Source organism: Dipodomys spectabilis, unplaced genomic scaffold, assembly GCF_019054845.1.
Source record: "Dipodomys spectabilis isolate Male_0828 unplaced genomic scaffold, ASM1905484v1 ptg000112l, whole genome shotgun sequence".
Classification (NCBI taxonomy): Eukaryota; Metazoa; Chordata; class Mammalia; order Rodentia; family Heteromyidae; genus Dipodomys; species Dipodomys spectabilis.
In genome coordinates, this window is record NW_024870789.1 from 4,567,936 (window position 1) to 4,591,177 (window position 23,242).

The following is a 23,242-nucleotide window of genomic DNA, read 5'->3' on the forward strand; positions in this document are numbered from 1 at the left end:
GTGCAGCAGGGAAGCTTTGGCACTGGCAGCTCACATCCCAGGAGGCTGAGATCAGGACCAAGGTTCAAAGCCAGCCCGGGCAGGAAAGTCCATGAGACTCTTATCTCCAATTAATCACCAGAAAAACAGAAGTAGAGCTGTGGCTCAAAGTGGTAGAGCATTAGCCTTGAGCAAAAGAGCCCAGGGACAGTGCCCAGGCCCTGAGTTCAAGCCCAGGACTAACAACAAAAAAGCTTTGGCTTAGCCAGTGCATAGAAGTTCACACAACTCCATCTTAACTGATATTTGGGCATGGTGGCACAAGCCTGCCATCCCAGCAATGCCGGGCGCAGTGCAGGAGTCTGTTGCCCCGGCAACACTGGGAGGCACAGCAGGGCTGCAGCCCAGGCTGGCCAAGGCACAAATGGAGACTCTACCAAAACAAAAAGGGGCTGGAGACATGACTCAAGCAGCAGAGCACCACCTTAGCCAGCTTCAGTTCAAACTCCAAGTACTGCTGAGAAAAGAAAAGGCTTTGGATGGCACAGTACGAGGAAGCTGAGAGGCATGCAGGGGTCGGGCATCACTGACGCTGGGTGGTGGAGGCTGGCACTCAGGCATTTTGGGGTGCAGGAAGGGGGGCTGGGAACCCACAGGGATGAGAAGCTGTGCAGGGTTCCTTCTGGAGCCTGGGGCGCCAACTGGGTGCTATGGACGCCCCAACCACTGTGGGAACCCCTGCCCCGAACCCCACCTCCAGCTGAGACTCAGGCTGGGGTCAGGGCAGAGCCAATCCCATCTTGGGCCCCAGAACAGCTCATGACCTCCAACCTTCTGCATTTCCACCCTCCCGCAGCCCGGGTCCCGCGCTGCCCCCAGGCGGCCGATACCTCCAAGTCCCCCTTGGTGATGGACTCCTCTTCCACACGGAACTGCAGGTCCTCTACTTTCCTGTGGGCAGAGAAAGGGGGTGACGGGGGCTGGGGCAGGCAGCCCCACATCTCCTGAATCTGCCAGGGTGGGAGGGAGGCAGGCTGGCACATGGGGTAGTAACTACAGATCTCATCATGGCGAGGAGGAAAGGAGAGCTGGGCGTTCATCCATGGGTCCCCCATCTCCATTCTGGAGCCCCCGGGCCCTCCAGTGGGAATCGGGGAACGAGTACATGAGCAGGCACAGGCTCATATCACACGCAATTACAGTTTTGACAGCCCTGAGCAGGCCCAGTGAGAGGAGAGGAGGCCAGAGAGGGCAAGCAGCCTGCTCAAGGTCACACAGCGAGGCAAGGCCACAGCCAGACTCGCGGTGAACACAACTCCCATGGGCCTCCCAGAGTGATTCGTGTGTCAGCATCAGTGTGTCACCATGGAAACCAGATGTACAGGCCCGGATGACCCACCCAGGGGTAAAAATACACCCTCATCTCCCAGCCAGAAGGCAAGGGCGGATGGCGGACGCTCTTCTGGGCTGAACGCCCGAAACACAGATGCGAGAGGAGGGGTGGGGTAAGGGGAGAGGAGGGGAGACACAGAAGTCCCCATCACCCCAGAGAAGAGGAGAGGCCGGGCCTCCTCCATAGGCGGGGCGGGAATGGTAGCAGGGCCGTACCCTCTCTCTCTGTGGGCGCTGACCTTGCGGAGGCTGAGGTGGAGAGAAATTTCTACACCACTCCTCGGGTCTGATGAATGATCCCGACTGGGCACTGGGCCTCAGTTTCCCATCTGTGACTCGGGCTGGCCCTGCCTCCAATCTGGTTTCTGGGCGGGGTGATGGCTACCATTGCACGAGGCTCTGTCCCGGCCTGAGGGGCCGCCCTCCCCCCCCTCCCCCCCGGCCCCCAGGATGCCCAGCACTGGGCAGGGCAGGGTCTCAGGTGCCCAGCCCCGGCTCAGCCTGTATGTGCGTGACTCAGCCAGCCCAGGGCACAGCCAGAGGCCAGCCCGGTAGCACCCACCTCCTCTCCTCCTCCAGCTGGTTGCACAGTTCCACCTTCTCCTTCCGTGCACTGTCCACCAGCAGCCGCGCCCGCTGTAGCTTCTCCTCTGCCTCTGAAACATACTGCGGCCCCAGGGCCAGGCAGGGTGAGCTCCCCGAGACCCCAGGGCAGGGAGGGCCCTACAGCACGGCCATCCTGCCTCCCTCCCAACTCTAGCACACAAACAAGGCCACAGCGGTGCAGCGCCAGTGACCCTGAGGTTCACATGGCTGCAAGAGCTGCCATACTTGCATCCCTCATCAGAGGCAGACCGGCCTGCGGAAGGCCCCTCTCACAGGGAACTTAGCTTTATGACTTTGCCTGAGGTTTCTGTTGTTGTTTTCTACACTGGTAACAGGGCTTGAACTCAGGGCCTCTTACTTGGCTTTTTTTTGGGGGGGGGAGGGGGTGTCCAGTCGTGGGGCCTGAACTCTGGGCCTGGGCACTGTCCCTCAGCTCTTCAGCTCAAGGCTAGCGCTCTACCACTTGAGCCACAGCGCCACTTCCGGCTTTTTCCTTTTTGCTTATGTGGTACTGAGGAATCAAACCCAGGGCCTCAGGCATGCAAGGCAAGCGCTCTACCACTAAGCCACCTTCCCAGTCCCTCACTTGGCTTTTTTGCTCAAAGCTGGCACTCTACCACTTGAGTCAGCTCTGCTTTGGCTTTTTGGTAGTTAATTAGAGATAGGAGTCTCAGGGACTTTCCTGCCTGGGCTGGCTTTGAGCCACAATCCTCAGATCTCAGCCGTATGGGTAATTAGGATTACAGTGTGAGCCATGGGCACCTGGCCTGACCAGCTTTGGAACATAGAGCCTGGCGCTCTCACTTGGCTTGCCTGATTAGCTGATATCTGCTGCTGGAGTCATGCCTGGGGTCCCATTTTTACTGCTTTATTCTGCCCAGGCTGGCCTTCCGCTGTGATCCTGCAGAGCTCAGCTTCCTGAGTATCTAGACACCCAGCAGGCTTTACGGATTTGGGGGTTTATTTATTTATTTTTTTGTTGATTGTGGGGTTTGAACTCTGGGCCTGGGTGCTGTCCCTTAGCTCTTCAGCTTAAGGCAAGCACTCTACCCCTTGAGCCACAGCACCACTTCCAGTTTTCTGAGTGGTTTATTGGATATAAAGAGTCTCACAGATTTTTCCTGCCCAGGCTGGCTTTGAACCGTGATCCTCAGATCTCAGCCTCCTGAGTAGCTAGGATTACAGGCATGAGCCACTGGCACCTGGCTTGGGGATTTATTTTCCGCAATGCTGGGGATGGAAGCCAAACTGTGCAAGTATAAGGCAAGCACTCGACCACTGGGCCACATTCCAGCCCAGCTCTTTACTCTTTCAATCCCAAAGAGGACCCAGGGGCCCGAGAAGGGCATTGCCAGAGATAAAACACCAGAGCCGGGCATCAAGGGTTCATACATGTAGCCTTTGTTACTCAGGAGGCTGAGGTTAGAGGATCATGGTTCAAAGCCAGTCAGGTCAGGAAGATCTGTGAGACTCTTATCTCCACTTAACCATCAAAAAGCCAGAAGTGGAGTGTTGGCTCAACTGGTAGACCCTTGAGCACAAAAGCTCAGGGACAACACCCACCCAGACCTTGGGTGACCCCACCGGGGGACCCAGCTAAGAAGTCTCATCACCTACCAATCTGCTCAGAAGCATGACCTGAATGAGGGAGCAGCACACAGAAAGATCCTGCTGACGCATGATGTAGAAGAGAAAAGCTAGAAATGGTGAAGATGAGCAGGGGAGGGGCTACACTCGTGAGGCCACAGCCACAAGGGACATCTGCTTAGCCATTAAGACTATGAAGACATTAGACACCTGAAGCGGAGGTGTAGTGCCAGTCTTGGGAAAAAAAAAAGCTAAGCAGGGGCAAGAGGTCCTGAGTTCAAGCCCCAGGTCCAAGCACAAGAAAATAAAGAAAATGAAAGAAAAGAAGCCAGGCATGGTGGCACACAGCTACAATCCCAGATACTTAGCAGGCGGAGATAGTAAGATCAAGATTCACAACCAGGGGCTGGGAATGTGGTTTAGTGGTAGAGTGCTTGCCTAGCATGCATGAAGCCCTGGGTTCTATTCCTCAGTACCACATTAGCAGAAAAAGCCACAAGTGGCACTGTGGCTCAAGTGGTAGAGTGCTAGCCTGAGCAAAAGTCCCTCAGGGACAGTGCCTAGGCTCTGAGTTCAAGCCCCAGGACTGTCAAAAAAAAAAAAAAAAAAAGATTCACAATCAGAAAAAAAGCATGAGACTCTATAAAATAAACAAAACTAAAGCAAAAAGGGCTGGGGGTATGGCTCAAGTAGCAGAGCCTGCCTGGTGGGCACAAAGCCTTGAGTTCAAAAGAATTTTCCATGACCTACAAAATTCTCCCAGTAGTTGGGATAGAAAGCAGGACACACAAATTTGGGGGCCAACCCTGGGGCTCTGTTCCCCCACCGACACATAGAGAAAAGTCTGGAAGGAGCCTGGCCAGACCCCTGCAGGGATGGCTCTAAGGGGTTGTGGATGACACTCAGGAAGGCTCAGATTGCTCTGCACACCCAGGTTTCCTGCCTAGGAGCAGGGAGTGGCCCAGAACCCCCGCCACCCTGGGACCTGGCCCACCTGCTCGTGCTGCGCCTTGAGCAGTGCGATCTCCTTCTCCACCTCGCAAATGTGGCTGGTAGCCTTGGCCACCTCGGCACGCTCCAGGTCACGCTCCGCTAGCAGCTGCTCGATGTGCTGCTGCTTCTCCTTCAGCGCCTCCTGCAGGGCTGTGGTGCCCGAGATCTTGCGTGCATAGCGCGAGGATGTCTCTGTGAGCTGCGGACAGAGGAGGTGAGGCCGAGGCTTGGTGGCTCCACAGGTGGGAGCCCTGTTCCCCGCCCTGCCGTGCCTGGGCACCCTGGAACTCCACGCTCACCTGGACACACTTGGGACACCCCTTGCCCAGAACAAGGCCCTGACAGGGTCCCAGGATGCATTCATGGTGGTGCCCTAGCCTTGGCCAGCACTGCCTGGGGTTGAGCTGGACAGGTGACCCTCCACCCAGCCTCCTCTCCCTCAGAAAGAGCCCTGAACCCTGCCTGCATCTACCAATGCCTCCTCCATTGCCTGGGAAGGGCTTGCACACACAGGTCAGTAACAAGTGTAACAATAAATGTAATTGGATCAACTTTCCTATGAAAAGAAACTGACATTCCCTCCCTCCCCCCCTGCCGGGGGACTGGGACTTGAACTTGGGACTTCAGGCTTGCTCACTTGCTTGGCTGGCACTCTACCACTTGAGCCATGCCCCCAGGCCAAGCAACACATTTTTATCTTTGTTCAAAAACTCCAAACTTGACCGGGTACTGGTGGCTCCCGCCTGTCATCCCAGCTATTTGGAGGCTGAGATCTGAAGATCACCATGTGAAGCCAACCCAGGTAGAAAAGTCCGTAAGACTCCAATTAATCTCCAATTAATCACAGGAAAAGCCCGAAGTGGAGCGGAGGCTCAAGTGGTAGAGCACTACCTTTGAACAGGAGGGGCTGGGAAGGTGGCTCAGTGGTAGAGTGCTTGCCTTGCATGCATGAGGCCCTGAGTTCGATTCCTCATCAGCACCCCATAAGCAGAAAAAAAAAAGCCAGAGGTGGCGCTGTGGCTCAAGTGGTAAAGTGCTAGCCTTGAGCTGAAGAGCTGAGGGACAGCGCCCAGGCCCAGAGTTCAGGCCTCACGACAGGACCAGAAAAAAGAAACTCAGGACAGTGTGCAGGCCCTGAATTCAAGCCCCAGGAACAGCAAAAATAAAATTAAAAAAACAACCCTGAACTGAGCGAAGGAAAGAGGCAGAACCGGGGACAGCCCGGCCTGGCAGGTGCCCCAGCCCCTCGCTCACCAGACCACTGCGGCTGGGCCGGCCTCCGACGGAGGAGGCCACGGAGCTGACAGAGCTGATAGAGGAACTGCTGGGGCTGTGGGTGAGCGCCGAGACGCCCATGGCCATGCGCTTGGTCTTCTTGGCCTTGGCAGGGCTGGTGGAGGGGAAGCCGATGCGAATCACCTTATGGATGGGCGCGAAGAGACCAAACTTGGGTGGGCACTGGAAGTACCTGAGGGAGCCAGAGAGACCCCGCTGCCAACGTGGCCTGGAGCACCCCTGTGGCCCCCGCTGCTCAGACCCCATCATTCTCAGGAGGAGGGGAGAACCTTCCAGAGGATGGGTGGGGTTCCCCGGGAAGACAACAGAGCTGGGAAGAACCTGAACATCTGGAGCTGGCACCAGCCACTGGGGACAATTCGGAGAGGGGTGAGAAAAACAGCAGCGATGCCCTGCACTGCACAGAGACTGAGGCACTGATTAAGTACCACACAGCCAGCCCCTCCCGCCCCCGGCCATGCAGAAGCCCCAGACACAGGGACAGCCAGACTGTGGCCACACCGGGGCCGCCCAGAGCCAAGCAACTCCACTGCTCCCCAAAGCCGTCTGCCCCACATCCTGAGAGGGGAGGGAGGCGGGGGCCGGCAAGACTGTTGTCATGGAAACCCAGGCTCTGCTCAGCTCAGGCTCTACTTATGGGCTGCGAAGCCTGGCACTTGGTCAGCTCACTGCCCACGGCCACGATGATGCAGGGCGCCTGTCCCCATCTCGTGCTCCAGGCAGCCTCAGCCCCTTTTCTGCCTTGATTTCCTTGTGTCAAGAGATGGCAGGACACAGGCAGCCCCTTTGTGCTTTGAGGGGCCACCTTGAGCTGCGGGTGGGCATGGCCAGATGGTGTTATCAGGCACTGCGGCCTCCCTCAGCCACGTCCACACGGAGCCGGCACTGAGTGACTGCTTACAGTCCCTCCTGTCTGCCTCTGGCCATCAGCGTATGCCTGGCTGTGGTGGATGCTCGAAGGGGAGCCCCCATTGAGGACCAACACCCCTCCCCTCCCCTCATCCCTGCAGCTGCTGTACCTGGTGCCTGCCACTGCGCCATCGTTCTTCCCCAGGGGCTCGTCCAGCTCGACGCCGCACCACTCACCCTTGGCAAAGTCAGTCTCCCCCACGTACCGCACCACGCCCGTCTTCGTCCCGCCAACCTGCACCGTGGGGAGGAACTCAGCCCAGAGCTCACAGGGGTACAGGATGGAGATGGCTTCTCCCCCCTCCCGCCCAGCTCAGCTCGCAGGGCATGGGGACAGGCGAAGGGGGACCTCAAGAACGGCTGGGAGGGCCCCCGCACCAACCAGGCCTGTGCCATACTGGGAGGTGACTGGGATCAGCGTTGGAACTCTGCCACTTAAAAGCTGTGTGAGCTTACCAAGTTTCCTGCCCTCTCTGAGCCCCAGCGCCTTCACCCACCAAAATCATCTGTGAGAATTTAGTAGTGTGCTCCTTGGGAGGCTGAGACATATCTGTGTACATATCTGTGGGTTCTGTGTGACGTGGTGTGTAACGCACATGCTGATTCGTTCATGGTGCAATCTGGGGCAGGCTGCCAAGAACCAAAATGATTCTCTCAGACAGAACAGCACAACCCCGCCCCTCAGAACCCAGCCAGGCAGGCGCCCTACCACTGGTGCCCATCCCCAGCACTCTTCTTTTTGAACTGGTACTGGGGCTTGAACTTAGGGCCTCCCACTTTTTACTTAGCTTCTTATTCAAAGCTGGCGCTCTACCACTTGTGCCACAGATCCCCTTCCAACTTTTTGCTGGTTAACTGGAGGTAAGAGTTTCACACCCGGGTGGCAGTGGCTCATGCCTATAATCCTAGCTACTCAGGAGGCTGGGATCTGAGGATCAAGGTTATAAGTCAGCCCGTGAGATACTTAGCCCCAATTAACCAGTCAAAAACTGAAAGCAAAGCTGTGGCTCAAAGTGGTAGAGCACTAGCCTTGAGTGAAAGAGCTCAAGGACAGAGCCCAGGCCCTGAGTTCAAGCCCCACAACCAAAAACCAAAAATAAAACAAAAAGAAAAAAAAGTCTCACCATTTTGTCTGCCTGGGCTGGCCTCAAATCATGATCCTCAGATTCTGCCTGAGTAACTAGGATTATAGGTGTGACCCACTGGTGTCTGGCTTATGCCCTTATTCTTAAGGGGTTTTGTCAGTTGTGTGGCTTGAACTCAAGGCCTAAGTGCTGTCCCTGAGCTCTTTTGTACTTTGGGATGGTTAACTGGAGATAAGAGTCTCATGGCGGGGGGCTGGGAAGGTGGCTCAGTGGTAGAGTACTTGCCTTACATGTATGAGGCCCTGGGTTCGATTCCTCAGCACCACATAAGCAGAAAAAGCCAGAAGTGGCGCTGTGGCTCAAGTGGTAGAGCGCTAGCCTTGAGCTGAAGAGCTGAGAGACAGCACCCAGGCCCAGAGCTCAGGTCCACGACAGACCAAAAAAAAAAGTCTCCTGGGAACTTTTCTGCCCAGGCTGGGCTCGATCTGATTCTCAGATCTCAGACTCCTGAGTAGCTGGGATTACAGGTGTGAACACTGGGCACCTGGCTTTCTTGAGGAGTTTTGCCGGGTCTCTTTATTTGAGAGGCTCCCTCTGTGTGTCCAAAGCTTTAGTGTTTCTGTTGAGAGACATTTAAAGCCACTTAGAATCCTGCCCTGTGTCCAGCCAGGACCTGTGGAGATGGGCCTGTGTCCAGCCAGGACCCACAGAGATGGGCCTGTGTCCAGCTAGGACCCAAAGCGACGGGCCTGTGTCCAGCCAGGACCTGTAGCAATGGGCCTGTGTCCCTATGTGCTGCACCTTCCCCTTGTCTCAGGTGCTGCAGGCCCCAAGTTCAAATCCCGAAACAAACTCCAAAGACAGTAATAGAGTTCTTTCGTCTCTTTCCATCTGTCTTCGTCTTCAACGTTCTCAGATTCCCTTCATTTTATCTTCTAACACTTCTTATTTCTGCAGTCGCACTTTACTTCCCAGAGTCTTGTGGCATGATGAATATTCATGCACATATGAATATTCATGGTCCCCATGAATATTCACGATCCCCATGAATATTCATGATCCTCTATTCAAGGATCTTAGGAGACCAGGGTCCATCCCAAACCCCGGCCTGCAGGGTGGTCGCCAGCCAAAGGTGGACAGGGGCAGAGATGTGATGGAGGTGACTTGGTGATTTTTCTCCTGTTTCTGGCCTGGCATGGGCCCCACTTCCTGGGACCCCATGAGGCTGGCACAGGCTGTGCCTGTCCAAGATGACTGACAAGGGCGTTTCTGTCTCCCGATTCCAGCTCTGAGCATGGCTTTGGTGCATTTCCAGCTCTGCTGTTGCTGTCTCTTCTGTTCTTTGTCCTTGAGGATTTAAAGTCTTTTTTTTTTTTTTTTTTAAATCTCACCCAATGGTTCATGCCTATAATCCCAGCTACTCAAGTTGCTGAGAGCTAGCCGGGGGCTGGTGGCTCACACCTGTAATCCTAGCTACTCAGGAGGCTGAGATCTGAGGATCGCGGTTCAAAACCAGCCCGGGCAGGAAAGACTGTGAGACTCCGATCTCCAATAAACCACCAGAAAACCGGAAGTGGCGCTGTAGCTCAAGTGGTAGAGCGCTCGCCTTGAGCTGAAGAGCTGAGGGACAGAACCCAGGCCCAGAGTTCAAGCCCCATGGCCGACCAAAAAAAAAAAAAAGTTGCTGAGAGCTGAGAATTGTGATTTGAAGCCAGCCTAGGAAGAAAAGTCCATGGGGTTTTATCTCCAATTAACCAGAAAAAAAAAAAGGTAGGCTCATGCCTGTAATCCTAGCTACTCAGAAGGCTAAGATCTGAGGATCACGGTTTGAAGCCAACCCAAGTAGGAAAGTCCGGGAGACTCTCATCTCCAATAAACTACTGAGAAAAAGCTGGAAGTAGTGCTGTAGCTCAAGTGGTAGAGCACTAGCCTTGAGCACAGAGAGGCTAAGGGAGGCACAGAGAACCCAGGCCCTGAGTTCAAGGACCAGCAAAATAAATAAATACATAAAAAATTTTAAACACCACGGTTCAAGTGATAGACATGTCTTGAGTGGAGAAGGTGAGGACTGTGGGGGGGGGCATGGCCAGGGTTTTAGGGCGTGTCTGTGTGATGGGTATGGTTCATATAGTGGGGGCGTGGCTCAAATGGCAGGTGTTATAGCTCAGAGGTAGGCCAGCCCAATACAAAAGCAGAAGACCCTACGTGAAGACTTATCTATTAGGAAGGAGAGGGAAGTGGAGCCCCTGGGCCCAGATGGGCCTTTCAAGGGATTTTAGCTAAAAGAGGGACAAAGAGCCAATAGCCTGAACTGAGATCATCCGACCTCCACCTCCTGTGTGGCTGGAACTACAGACATGTACTCTCATGCTCAGCCTCTAGCCATCTCACCACGAGATTTATATAATCTTATAAAGTGTGGAGACCAGCCCCATTTCAAAGGTGGGAAACAGCACTTTCTGAAGTCACACTCCTGAGGGCTGGGCACTCACCCCCTGAAGTGTCTTCACCACGGTGAACCTGCCTGGCACCTGGCACACAGCTCAGCCTCATGCTTGGAGACTACAGCAAGGGAAAGCTAGAGATGGCCAAAACCTTCCCCTCTCAGAAGCCGACTGTCGGCCACCCCCAGGACAGCAGTGAGGGACCTGGTGTGTAGACCTGCCTACTAGGGCAAGGAACTCAGGTCGGGCTGCTGGGCTCCAAGCTGTCTGAGGGGCTTTCGCTCCACCAATGGGTGCACCAATGGGTGACACATATTTTAGTCAGGAGGTGGGGCCTTGAGGTGATTGGGTCATGGAGCTCTGACTCCACCAATGGGTTCATCCACTGATGATGTCATAGCTGAGTGGGCTAACAGGGATCTTGAGAAGTGATTGGACCATGGGAGCTGACTCCACCAATCGGCTCATCCAGAGCTGAGTGGGCAGTCTGGAGGTGGGGCCTGATTGGAGGAAGCGGTGGAGGGGCGGAGCTTCGAGGCATTTCTCACCTCTCCTCTCAGGGGGGCCCTTCCCTCTCTGCTTCCTGGTCGCCGGGAGGAGAGCAGCTCCTGGCGCTCAGGCTGGGAGCCGTGGAGGCAGAAGACCAAAGCCTGAAGCCTCCGAAGCCATGAGCCAAATAAACCTGCCTTCCTCTATGCTGCTTCCCAGGGAGAAAAGACTGAACACAGACGGGGCAGATGGGAAAAAGGGAGGGCGGGCAGGCGGGAGGGTGAAGGGGAGGAGGGGAGGGCGGCGCCCGCGCTCACCAGCACGCGGTCCCCCAGCCGCAGGTCCTTGTCGCCCCGCTTCACCGAGCCGCTGTCGGACAGGTTGGAGCCGGACTCGTTGCCCGCCTTGCCGGAGCCCAGCACGGCGTCGCGCAGCGGCAGCGCGCGGCCGGGCGGCGGCGTGGCGCTGCTGGCGTGCAGGGACAGGTTCTGCGCGGTGAGCGGCTCGCGCGGCTCGCGGTCGGCGCCCTCGGCCGGCTGGCGCACCAGCTTGGACGGCCTGGTGAAGATGCCGCGCAGCGCCGGGCACTCGAAGTAGCGCACGCCGCCCACCGCGCCGTCGTTCTTGCCCACGGGCTCGTCCAGCACCACGCCGGCCCACTGCCCGGGGGCGAACTGCGTCTCCCCGAGGAACTGCACCGAGCCCGGCTTCACGCCGTTCACCCACACGCGCTCGCCCACCTCGAAGTCGCCCGCAGACTCGTCGCCCGCCTCGGCCGCCCGCGAGCCCGGCTTGTCAGGGGCGGCGGGGCCGGGGGCCGGGGCCGGGGCCGGGGCGGGCTTGTGCTGCGGGGATCCTGCGGGCGGGGAGGGAGAGGCAGCCGTGAGGACCCGCTCTGCCTGGCCCGCGGGGGTTACCTGCGGGAGGGGGGGAAACTGAGGCAGCCCCCGACCCCCCGCGCTGGGGCTCGGCCCCTCCCCTGCCCCGTGCGCCCTCCCCTTCCCTGGTTCTGGGGGCGCACCCAGGCCAGTGCGCACCCACTGAGCCGCACCCCAGCCCTGGGGCTGGAGCTCTCGCTTGGCTTTTTTACTCAAGGCTGGTGCTCCACCACTTGAGCCACAAATCCACTTCCGGCTTTTGGGTGGTTCATTGGAGATAAGAGGCTCATGGCCTTTCCTGACCAGACTGGCTTCACACATGGTCCTCACGTCTCAGAATCCGGAGCAGCTGGGATTACAGGTGTAACTCACTGGAGCCCGGCTTTATTTGGGGTGTCCCCAGGCTTCTTCCCACCCTTGCTGCCCCTCTGGATGGTTCTCAGCTCAGACAAGCACTTCCATATAACAGTGGCCTTCACTACCCATGGCCCTGAGAACCGAGCCACCTGGGGGGCTCCGGCCTACAGCTCTGAACACAAGACCACCCAATGCTCCACAGAGCCAAGGAGGGGGCTCCATCCTGTCCTTACTCAGACAACCCAGAAAAGCCTCAGTCTATGCCCATACAGCCAGGTGCTGGCGCTCACACCTATGATCCCAGCTACTCAGGAGGCTGATATAGGATTCTGGTTCAAAGCCAGCCCAAGCAGGAAAGTCCACACGACTCTTCTCTCCAATTAATCAGCAGAAAGCAGGAAGTGGAGTTGTAGCTTAAGTGTGAAAGCACCAGTCCTAAGCAAAAAAGCAAATGAGGGCTGGGAAGGTGGCTCAGTGGTAGAGCGCTTGCCTTGCATGCATGAGGCCCTGGGAGCAATTCCTAGGCACCACATAAGCAGAAAAAACCAGAAGTGGTGCTGTGGCTCAAGGGGTAGAGCGCTAGCCTTGAGCTGAAGAGCTGAGGGATGGTGCCCAGGCCCAGAGTTCAGGCCCCATGACCGACCAAAAAAGCAAATGAAAGCAAGAGGCTCTGAATTCAAGCCCAGTACACACACACACACACACACACACACACACACACACGTGTGTCAAGGGGCTAGGAAGGACCTACCAGCCTCAGAGCTGAAGACCCAGCTGGGAATAGAAGGGAGCCCCTGCCCCTCCTGGGGCTCAACTCTGGCCTTCCTAATAGGAAGAGCAACTCTTCAGCTCAGAGACAAAGGCCTTGCCCACAGCCACACAGCACAGATGGGGCTCTAACTGAGGCCTGAGTCAGTGTATTACCTACCCACAGGGGACGGAAAGCACCAGCTTAAGGCCCCTCACAAAAGGGCATGGCACCAGCCATTGCTCTGGTCCTCAACAGAGTGGCTGGGATTATAGGCATGCACTACCATGCCCAGCCAAGCCTTCTACATAGTAGACACACTTGATGATGTTGCCACATCCCATGCCTGTTTCTGTCTGTTTTGACAAAATGGCCAGGCTCAGCAGGGCTGGTCTCTACCTGTCCCAAAGTTTCCTTAGAGCCAGAGAAAACTTCCCAAGGTCCATGGAGACCCAGCCTGGCTATTCTTAGCAAAAAGTGCCTGCCCAGCTGTCCTCAACCCCAGCTGCCCTGGTGCTGGGGACCCTCAGGTAATCTCCCCCCCTCCTTCCCTCTTCCAGGGTCACGGGCCTCTACACCAGTTGTTTTAACAGCTGTTCAAACCCAGGTCATGCGTCTTGGCGCTCAGACTCGCTTGCTTCCTTTACCCAGTCTGTCCTAAGCCCTTCGGCTGCCCCGGACAGCACTGAGACCCCCTCCCATCAAATTCCCCACAAAAGCAGGCCTAAAACTCGGCTTCCTGAGGAGGAGAACATAGGAGACACTTGAGAGGGCACACAGCCCCAAGACAACCTTGCAACGTTGGCTGGGCCTGGCCAAGCCCGTGTCCAGATCAGTGTCTCCATTTCCCCACGAGACAACAAAAGCCCAGGTCAGAACCCACCACAGATGGCTGAGCATGGTGAGTCATGCCTGTAATCCCAGCTACTCAGTAGGCAGAGGTAGGATTTCAGTCTAAGGCTGGTATGTCTGGGCCAAAGTATAAGACCCCATCTAAAAGCAAAGCAAAAATAAAATAAATAAAAGCACTCAAGTGGTAGAGCTCCTCACTAGCTAGGAGGAGGCCTGAGTTCAAATCCCAGCATAGCCGGAAACGCTGGTGGCTCACACCTGTGATCCTAGCTACTCAGGAGGCTGAGATCTGAGGATCGCAGTTCAAAGCCAGCCCAGGCAGGAAAGTCCCTGACACTCCTATCTCCAATAAACCACTAGAAAACCAGAAGTGGCGCTGTAGCTCAAGTGGTAGAGCACTCGCCTTGAGCTGAAGAGCTGAGGGACAGCGCCCAGGCCCAGAGTTCAAGCCCCACGACCCGAGAAAAACAAAAACAAACAAATCCCAGTCAAGTCCAAAAAGAAAGAACAGAGGAGAGGGGGCCGTGTCACTGGGAACCCGGTGTCCCAGGGGCCCGGTGTGTGGCCACAGCCCTGAGACCTGCGGGTGGGCTGATGACCCCAGCCTCAAAGGCGACAGAGGGTCTGGCAGGTCGGGGGGCAGCCCGTAGGGCTCAGCACCCTCAGGACGCCCAGTGGGAAGCAGCGACACAAACTTCAGCCTTTCCCGGAGCAGCTGCTTCCTGCTTGGAACGAGACTGACCGGGGTCCCCGAGTGCAAAGCAGAGCTGAGGGCACAGGGCCTCTGCAGCAGCTGGGGGGTGGGCAAGTGGGGGCGCTCAGAAAGGAAGGGAGGCCCCCCATGGCTGGTGACAGCTGCGGCGGAGCCAGCAAGGACGGGGTGAGACAGTCAGGCTCGTGTCTACAATTTAGATCCCCCACACCTCCCAAGAGCCACCAGCCTGGCGTGCACGGCAGAGGGGTCCCCATGACTGCTGGCCCCCACTTCCCACTACCCCTTGTGGCTCCGCTCTCTCCCCAGATCCCCCCCCCAGCTCAGCAGAAGCTGATGGCAGCTTAATCCATGTCCAGCTCCACACCCCGCAAGGCTGGGACTGGGAACCAGCTACACAGCGCCATACCAGGACCCAGCGTCTGAGCCTCACAGAGCCCACCCACACGAGGGCCACGGAAGGGCCCCTCCCTTCCCCCACCACTTTCACCCTCCCTCCCTCCCTCCTTCCCTCCCCAGGGCCTCTCTAACCTTCCCTGTGCTTCTAAAAAATCTAAGGCCCCTTACCGTAATAACCACCTGCCGCCCTCCACGCGGCCCTGGCGGGATGCTCGCCCCTCTCCCAGGTTCTGAACTGGAGAAGGAGCCCCGGAGCCGGACGGTGAGGAAACAACCCTGTCACCCACCCAAATCACCACCCTCAGTCTCTCTCCTCTTACCTGCCAGCTCACCAAGATCAGCCATCCCCAGAGAAAAGATATCCTGAAAGCCACACTGCCCTGGGTCCCCCATACAGCCTTGGCTACGGTCCTGGCCACCCATCTCCCCCTCCCCAACCCAGCCATCAGAATACAGTGGCATGGTGGCATGATGGGTAATCCCGGGGAGGTAGAGTCAGGAGGGTCTGACCTGCCACCATGACATGCACCAAGCCACCCTCTGCACTGGCAGCCTCGGACAAAGTCCCACTGGAGGCCCCCTCCAGAGGCCGCCCTTCCCCAAGGCCACCCGCACCAAATGTCAGGAAACAAGGATTAGCTTAAGCCAAGAAACATCTAAACATCTAAACATCTGGGTGCTTGTGCTGGGCACTGATGCTCACACTTGTCATCCTAGTGACTCAGGAGGCTGAGATTTGAGGATCGTGGTTCAAAACCAGCCCGAGTAGGAAAAATGCCTAAGACTTATCTCCAATGAACCCCCAAAAGCTGGAAGTGGAACTGTGGCTCAAGTGATAGACACTAGCCTTGAGCAAAAAGCTCAGAGACAGGGCTGGGAAGGTGGCTCAGTGGTAGAGCGCTTGCCTTGCATGCCTGAGGCCCTGGGTTCGATTCCTCAGCACCACATAAGCAAAAAGAAAAAAGCCGGAAGTGGCGCTGTGGCTCAAGTGGTAGAGTGCTAGCCTTGAGCTGAAGAGCTGAGGGACAGCACCCAGGCCCAGAGTTCAGGCCCAACGACCGGATCCCCCCCGCCCCCCCCAAAAAAAACCTCAGAGACAGCACCCATACCTTGAATTCAAGCACCAGGACCCACACGGGGTGGGGGTGGGGCGGCCCACAGGGGGAAAGGGGCAGCTTGCAGTGTGCTGCAGGACTTTCCAGAGCCTCCTATAAACAATGCCGATCAGCACTGCGATGCTCCCCACTGGGTGGGGCTACACAGGAGGAGCACTGGGGATTCTCACAACACAGAGCCAGCTGCAGGCCTTCACGCTAGCCCGTCTCCTCCTCCCACCCTGCCCCAAGCACCCAAGTCCCCTTGGCCCCAGTTCCACCCTCCAGCCTCATCTGCCCTCTGCCTGCGTAGCCTGCTGCCTGAGCTACCGGACAGAAAGAGAAGCCATGCACCCTCTCTCGGGAGTTCAGGTCACCCCTGGGACCCACAGGCCTCAGAGGACGACACGGAGATGCCCACACACCCCAGGCAGCTTTCTGGGCCCTTCCTCTCCCCAGAAGGGCTCAAAGGCGGAAGTGGAGCCCCTCCCCAGCTTCCAGGAGGCCCAGGTCTGCCCCTGGGGGCTCTGCAGCCCTGCGCTCCCCCCCACCAGGGCACTCAGCACTCTTCCAGAACCAGGCAGAACCCAGAAGCCCCTCCCCTGCCCTGTCTCCCACCCTAGGAACAAGGCTCCTGCCTGGCACACAGCCAGGGGCGGTGGCAGGGACAGTGGCAGGGATGGGCAGTCCTTACCCACAAGAGAACAGAGCCAGCTCCCCATGGAGAAGCCTGCGCCGGCTCCCGGGCAGCTCTGGCTGCCTAGTCCCCACCCCCGGATCAATGGTGGCCCAGGATGGGCGTCCAGAGGCCGCCCTGCCCCCAGCACGCCACACCCTGCCACACAGCCCTGCAAGGCCGGGCCTGACCTCTCCATCCCGCACCATTAGTTTCAGATGTGGTCAGGGAGGGGCGCGCACAGGAGCTGCCCTTGAATGTGACCTTGGCCACTGCTGGGGGAAGCCGGGGCCGGCCTGGTCCTGCACCAGGTCGCACTGTGTCCTAGACAAGTCATTTCAAATGATGCCAGCTGGGCAGTGACGGAGCCCTGGCACAGGCACCTGGGCTCAGGACCAGCACAGGACAGAGGCACCCTGCATGGGGGGGTCCTAACACCTCTGGAGTCCCCAATACCAGGATCTTCTGGGGACAGGGTGACCCACTAGGGACAGCACTGGCTCTTCCTGTCACCCACCTGCCTGGAGTGGGCCACGTGTGCAGAACTGGGCCTGGGACAGAACACAGGTGCCATCTCTGGACTCTGCTCAGGCCTGGCCTCAGGGCAACCCTGCCGCTCCCTGACTTGGTGCTTCTAGCCAGCTCAGCTGCAGTGCTCAGCTCTGTGCTACTGAAAATGGACCGAAGAGCTGGGCACTGGTGCTGTAATCCCAGCTATTCTGGAGGCTGAGATCTGAGGATGGAGGTTCAGAGCAGCTGGGACACGAAAGTCCATAAATGCCAGGCGCTTGTGGCTCACACCTGTAATCCTAGCTACTTAGGAGGCTGAAATCTGAGGATTGCAGGTCAAAGCCAGCCCAGGCAGGAAAGTCTGTGAGATTCTCATCTCCAATGAACCTCCAGAAAACCGGAAGTGGTGCTGTGGCTCAAGTGGTAGAGCACTAACCTTGAGCTGAAGAGCTGAGGGACAGCGCCCAGGCCCAGAGTTCAAGCCCCACGACCGACAAAAAAAAAGTCCATAAGACTTATCTCCACCAAAAAGCCACCAGTTAGAGCTGGGAGTCAACTGGTAACTGGTAGAGCACTAGACTTTAGCAAAAAAAAAAAGTTCAAGGACAGTACCCAGGCCCTGAATTGAAGCCCCAGGACCAGGATATACAGGCATGTGCAAACATACACATCACAAACTACCCACACACACACACAGAACCAAAGATGACTGTGCCTGCTTCCCCAGTCTTAAATAAGAACAAAATACAGCACGGTAGTGTACACCTGCAATCCCAGCGCCCCAGAGGCTGAGGCAGGAGGATGCAGAGCTGGAAGCCAGCCTGGACTATATCACAAGGCCCAACACCAAAAACACCGACCCTTCCAAGGAGAGCTCCCAGGGAGCAAGTGGTCCCCACAATTCTTCGGAAGCAGCCTCCTCCCCCAAGCCCCTCAGCCCTACACACCTTCCTTGGAGCCCGTGGTTGCTGCAGATGGCGAGGCAGAGGAGGCCGAGCCCGTAGAGGTCCTGCCCATGGGGCTGGAGTGCTTTCCCCCCCGGCCGGGGGGCTTCAGGCCGCTGGGCTTCTGCATGGCTCCACGTGTGGAGATGGGGCGGGCACCACTCACGTTCTCTCCACCATCTTGTCACCTATGGACAGAGGCAGGACAGGTGACGTCACCACATGCAGGGCCACCAGCCCAGGTCATGGCCTTGGCGCCTCACACCACCCAGAATCTTCCAGAACCCTCCAGAACACCACCCCCACACAGCAAGGGACAGTTGTCACTTTTTATTTATTTTGTGCCAGTACTGGAGCTTGAACTCCGGGCCTGGGCGCTGTCCCTCAGCTCTTCAGCTCAAGGCTAGCGCTCTACCACTTGAGCCACAGCGCCACTTCTGGCTTTTTCTGCGTATGTGGTGCTGAGGAATCGAACCCAGGGCTTCATGCATGCAAGGCAAGCGCTCTACCACTGAGCCACCTTCCCAGCCCGGATCTCAGCTACTTGAGAGGATCAAGGTTCAACAACAGACTGGGTAAAAAGTTAGCAAAACCCCATCTCAATCATAGTTGAGCACAGTAGAGCAAGCTTGTCCTCCCAACTCTGCAGGAAGCACAGGGAGGAAGTCTGTGTCCAGGCTAGCCTAGGCAAACGCACAAAATTCCATTTGAGAAAATAAAATGATGGGCGCCAGTGGCTCACACCTGTAATCCTAGCTAGTCAGGAGGCTGAGATCTGAGGATCACGGTTCAAAGCCAGCCCTGGGCAGAAAAGTCCGAGAGATTATCTCCAATGAACCACCAGAAAACCGGAAGTGGCACTGTGGCTCAAGTGATAGAGTGTTAGAGCTGAGGGACAGCGCCTAGGCCCTGAGTTCAAGCCCCACAGCCAACCAAAAAAAAATAACTAAAGCAAGACAGGAGGTATGGTTCAAGCAGTAGAGCACCCGCATAGCAAGTTCAGTCAATCCCCAGGAATGCCAAAAAATAAATAATGAAATAATGTCCTTCCCACCTGCACACTTTCAACCTTGGAATCACAGACAACCTTAAGTGGTTTTTTTTGTTGTTGTTTTGTTTCGTTTTGGCCAGTCCTGGGACTGAACTCGGGGCCTGGGTGCTGTCCTTGAGCTTCTTTTTGCTCAAAGTGAGTCCTCTACTGCTTGAGTTCCAGTGCCACTCCTAGTTTTTTTCTGAGCAGAGATGAGTGTCTCGTGGCCTTTCCTGCCCAGGCTGGCTTCAAACCACAATCCTCAGTTCCCAGCCTCCTGAGCAGCTAGGATTACAGACAGGAGCCACTGGTACCTGACAAGGCTTTAAGTTTTCAGTAAAGAAAGTCGGTTTTATTTTTTGTTGGTTGGTTGGCGGTGGTGCTGGGTGAAACCCAGGGCCCGGCACATGCTAGGCAAGCACTCTGCCACAGGGCTCTTCCCTGTGGCAAGGGGGCGATTCTGGGCACCACAGATGGGCTGGCAGGGGCCCAGGGGTGGATGGCCCCCTCTCCTCCCTCTGGCTTGGGAGTCACAAGCACTTCTTGTGTCAGTTCCAGTGCAGGACCCAGCTGTAGCAGGACCCAGCCTCTGCCCTGGAGATACTGTCCAGGGAGGGGACTCAGCCTGGACCCCATGGAGACCCTCCTGGGTGCCAGGCCTTGCACGAATGGGGGGCCCATTTGTCCTGGGTCCCCTGCTGAGGCCACCAATATCACAGGACATCAAAGCTCAGAACATAGCCACCAGTGGCTCACACCTGTAATCCCAGCTACTCAGCAGGCTAAGATCTGATGATTGTGGTTCAAAGCCAGCCTGGGCAAGAAAGTCAATGAGACTTTTTTTTTTTAATCTTTTCTTTCTTGGCTCTGGGGATGGAACACAGGACGCTGAACTTTCTAGCAAAGCACTTTGCACTGAGCTACATCCCAGCCCCTGGAAGACTCTTCTCTCCAATGAACCACCAAAAAGCCAGAAGGAGAGCTGTGGTTCAAATGGAAGAGTGCCAACCTGGAGCTAAAAAAGCTCAGGGCGTTCAAGCCCCAGTACCGGCCACACAAAAACCTCAGTCAAGTTTGAGGACTCAGACCCAGCGAGGACTGGCCCAGCCACCCCAGACTAGCTGGGTCCACCCAGGAGTAACATTTGTCCCCAGCCTCTGGGGACAGCGCCCGACTGCCACCGCTGACAAAGGAGACCAGAGGCAGCCAAGCTGGCACGGAGCCTGTGCCCGCACTGCTGTGGGGACTGGTGGGAGAGGGGGCTGGGAGGAGAGGAGGGAGCAGGACGGGGACTCACAGGACAAGGGAGGGACTGGGATGTGGCGACCAGTTGCCCCTGAATACATGGTGGCCGCTGGCAGGGTGACAAGACATGAAGCATCATGCAGAGCACGCACCCTGGGTGCTTGGCACTGGACATGGCCAGGAAAGGCGCAGTGACCGCTCCTGGCCCGGAGCCCAGGGCGCCACTAGGTGCAGCCCACCCCTGTGCGCCTCCCTTACAGTGCTCCCAGGCAAAAATACGCGTATCTCAGGCTTTCCATTTCAGTCACTGGAGGTGGCAGAGGAGGCTGGGGCTTTCGGCCAGTGGGCAGCCCCTTCTGAGATGGTGCCAACCAGGGCACGGGAAATTGGGTCTCCAGTGGGGCAGGGCGGCTGGGGAAAGGGATCCAGCGGCAGGAAGCAGGCACCGCAGCCAGCCTGGAAGCATCTAGAAACGCGAGTGGAGGGGCCTGGCTGGCTGGGCAGTCCACAGGGGCACAGGGCTTTCGAGACATTGCAAGACCCAAGTACCTTGACCAGCACTACAAAACAGGTTTTAAGCCAGGTGCTGCTGGCTCACGCCTGTAATCCCAGCTAGGCAGGAAGCTGAGATCTGAGGATGATGGTTTTAAGTCAGCCAGGGCAGGAATGTCCATGAGACTCTTATCTCCAATGAACACCTAAAAGCCAGAAGTGGAACTGTGGCTCAAGTGGTAGAGCACCAGCCTTGAGCAAAAAAGCTCAGGGACAGCAGCACCCTGACCCTGCAGAGTTCGTCACAATACCAGCACACATACAATTACACACACACAATATTACTTCTAAGAGTGCACCTGAGGCTTCACTGGGCCCGGGGCAGGGGCTGGACCCCAAAAGCTCTGCAGCCCCCCCCACAGAGCAGCAGGGAAGTGGGCTCTGGGGAGGGGGGAGTGCAGTGATGGCTCCATTTTTTTGTTTTGTTTTGGTTTGGTTTTATTGGTTGTGGGGCTTGGAACTCTGGGCCTGGGTGCTATCCCTGAGATCTTCAGCTCAAAGTGAGTACTCTACCTCTTGAGCCACAGTAACACTTTCAGTTCTCTGGAGGTTAATTGGAGATAAAAGGCTCATGCACTTTCCTGCCTGGGCTGGATTTGAACTGTGATCCTCAGATCTCAGCCTCCTGAGTAGCTAGGATGACAGGCGTGAGCCACAGGTGCCCGGCGATGGCTCTGTTTATCTGTGTCTGATTTTCTCCACTCTGCAGAGAACACAGGGCTGGCCCTGTCCTCTGTCCCCTCCTTTGTCATTGCCGCTAGTGGCTATTTGTCGGTCGTGGGGCCTGAACTCTGGGCCTGGCGCTGTCCCTAAGCTCTTCAGCTCAAGGCTAGCGCTCTACCACTCGAGCCACAGCACCACTTCTGGCTTTTTCTGTTTATGTGACGCTGAGGAATCAAACCCAGGACATCATGCATGCAAGGCAAGCACTCTACCACTGAGCTACCTTCCCAGTCCTAGCTATGTATTTTTTAGACATAAGGTCTCACTGTGTAGCCCAGACAGACTGGGAACCTGCCGTTCCTTCTGCATCAGGCTTCTGAGTGCTGGGATTATAGGCATGCGTCACCACACTTGTCTGACTGTTCTTTTGACTTTGTCACTAGGTGAGTCCAACTTCAGCATCTAAAGCTCCCGTAGCTCCAGGCAAGCAGAGCGAAGGGCTGGGCAGACCCTCTCTGTTTGCTGCACCAGCCTTTAGATGAAAGCCAACATGCTGCCTGCTGCCAGCTGCCCCTCAGGCAGGGAGAGCAGGGGAGATGGCGCCCCTGCCCAGTCTGTCTCCAGGTCTGCCCTCTGCCTCCGGGGTCACCAGGCCAGGCCCGGCAGGAGGCGGGCAGCCTCATGCTCAGCTGCCAGCTTATAGAAGGGGCTCTGGAGCCCCAGAGAGGAGAGGGCAGTAGGGCCTGGGTGGGTCTCCAGTTGCCCTGGGTGGTCCCAGGAGCCCCAGGTGTAATGGAAGGGGTAGGGCAGGGCTGGGAAGGTGCAGCAGGGGGTGGGGGGTAGAGGGGGTGCACCTGGCTGTGTAGACCCTACCCACAGCTCAGCAACATGACAACTGGGGTCTCCCACCTCTGGACCATGGTCAGCAGTAGGCAGTGGCTGGCTTGCTAGCGGGAGACCCCACCAGGCCCACAGAAAAGGACCCAGGAAGCCGGGCGCTGGTGGCTCACGCCTGTAATCCTAGCTACTCAGGAGACTGAGATCTGAGGATCACGGTTCAAAGCCAGCTCGGGCAGGAGAGACCGTGAGACTCCTATCTCCAATAAACCACCAGAAAACCGGAAGTGGCGCTGTAGCTCAAGTGGTAGAGCGCTCGCCTTGAGCTGAAGAGCTGAGGGACAGCGCCCAGGCCCAGAGTTCAAGCCCCACGACCGACAAAAAAAAAAAAAAGGACCCAGGAAGAGCCAGGACTCAAGTTCCCCCTCGCACCTGCCTACATGCCCACTTTGCAGACTGAGAAACTGCAGCCCAGAGCAGAGGAGTAATGCACGCACGCTCACGGGGCAGGGAAACAGGGTGGCAAGGGTCAGCACCCACGTGGGCAGCGCTGGGCCAGCCAGGAGTGTCCCTGGGGCTGGCAGGGCCACGAAGGTCTGGGGAGGTGGGCACCAGCCCCAGCAACCTGCTCCTGGTGCTCTTCTACAACTTACCCTTTCCTGCTAGCTCCATGTGCCAGTGCCAGCCTGGGGTGGCGGCCAAAAGGTGGTCCATGTTCCCACCTCTCCTCCTTGGGCCAACCTGTCTGGCTACCTCTTTATTAGTCTTGATCACATGCGCAACTAAAAATACCCCTGGATCACAGGGGTCTGGACAATGACTGATGATGGTAGACAGCATAAAGAACAAAAAAAGAAAGCGGAGCACCAGTGCTAACGCCTGTAATCCCGGCTATTCAGGTGAATGAGAGCTGAGAATCATGGTGTGAAATCAAACCCAGGTAGGGAAAAAGAAAAAAATCTGTG

General features: G+C 56.9%; 1 protein-coding gene across 2 annotated transcripts in view; it reads right to left on the reverse strand.

Moving 5' to 3' along the window:
* Window positions 1-23,242, reverse strand: part of Clip2 (CAP-Gly domain containing linker protein 2) — a 42,964-nt gene that overhangs the window by 13,111 nt on the left and 6,611 nt on the right. For both annotated transcript variants that reach the window (XM_042688048.1, XM_042688049.1), the window contains exons 2-8: window positions 17,954-18,138; window positions 11,098-11,636; window positions 6,873-6,997; window positions 5,812-6,025; window positions 4,559-4,756; window positions 1,934-2,037; window positions 870-930 (exon numbers count right to left, since the gene is read on the reverse strand). In XM_042688048.1, coding sequence (XP_042543982.1) covers window positions 870-930; window positions 1,934-2,037; window positions 4,559-4,756; window positions 5,812-6,025; window positions 6,873-6,997; window positions 11,098-11,636; window positions 17,954-18,080 — 1,368 coding nt within the window. In that variant the 5' untranslated portion in view covers window positions 18,081-18,138. The remainder of the gene's footprint in view (window positions 1-869; window positions 931-1,933; window positions 2,038-4,558; window positions 4,757-5,811; window positions 6,026-6,872; window positions 6,998-11,097; window positions 11,637-17,953; window positions 18,139-23,242) is intronic.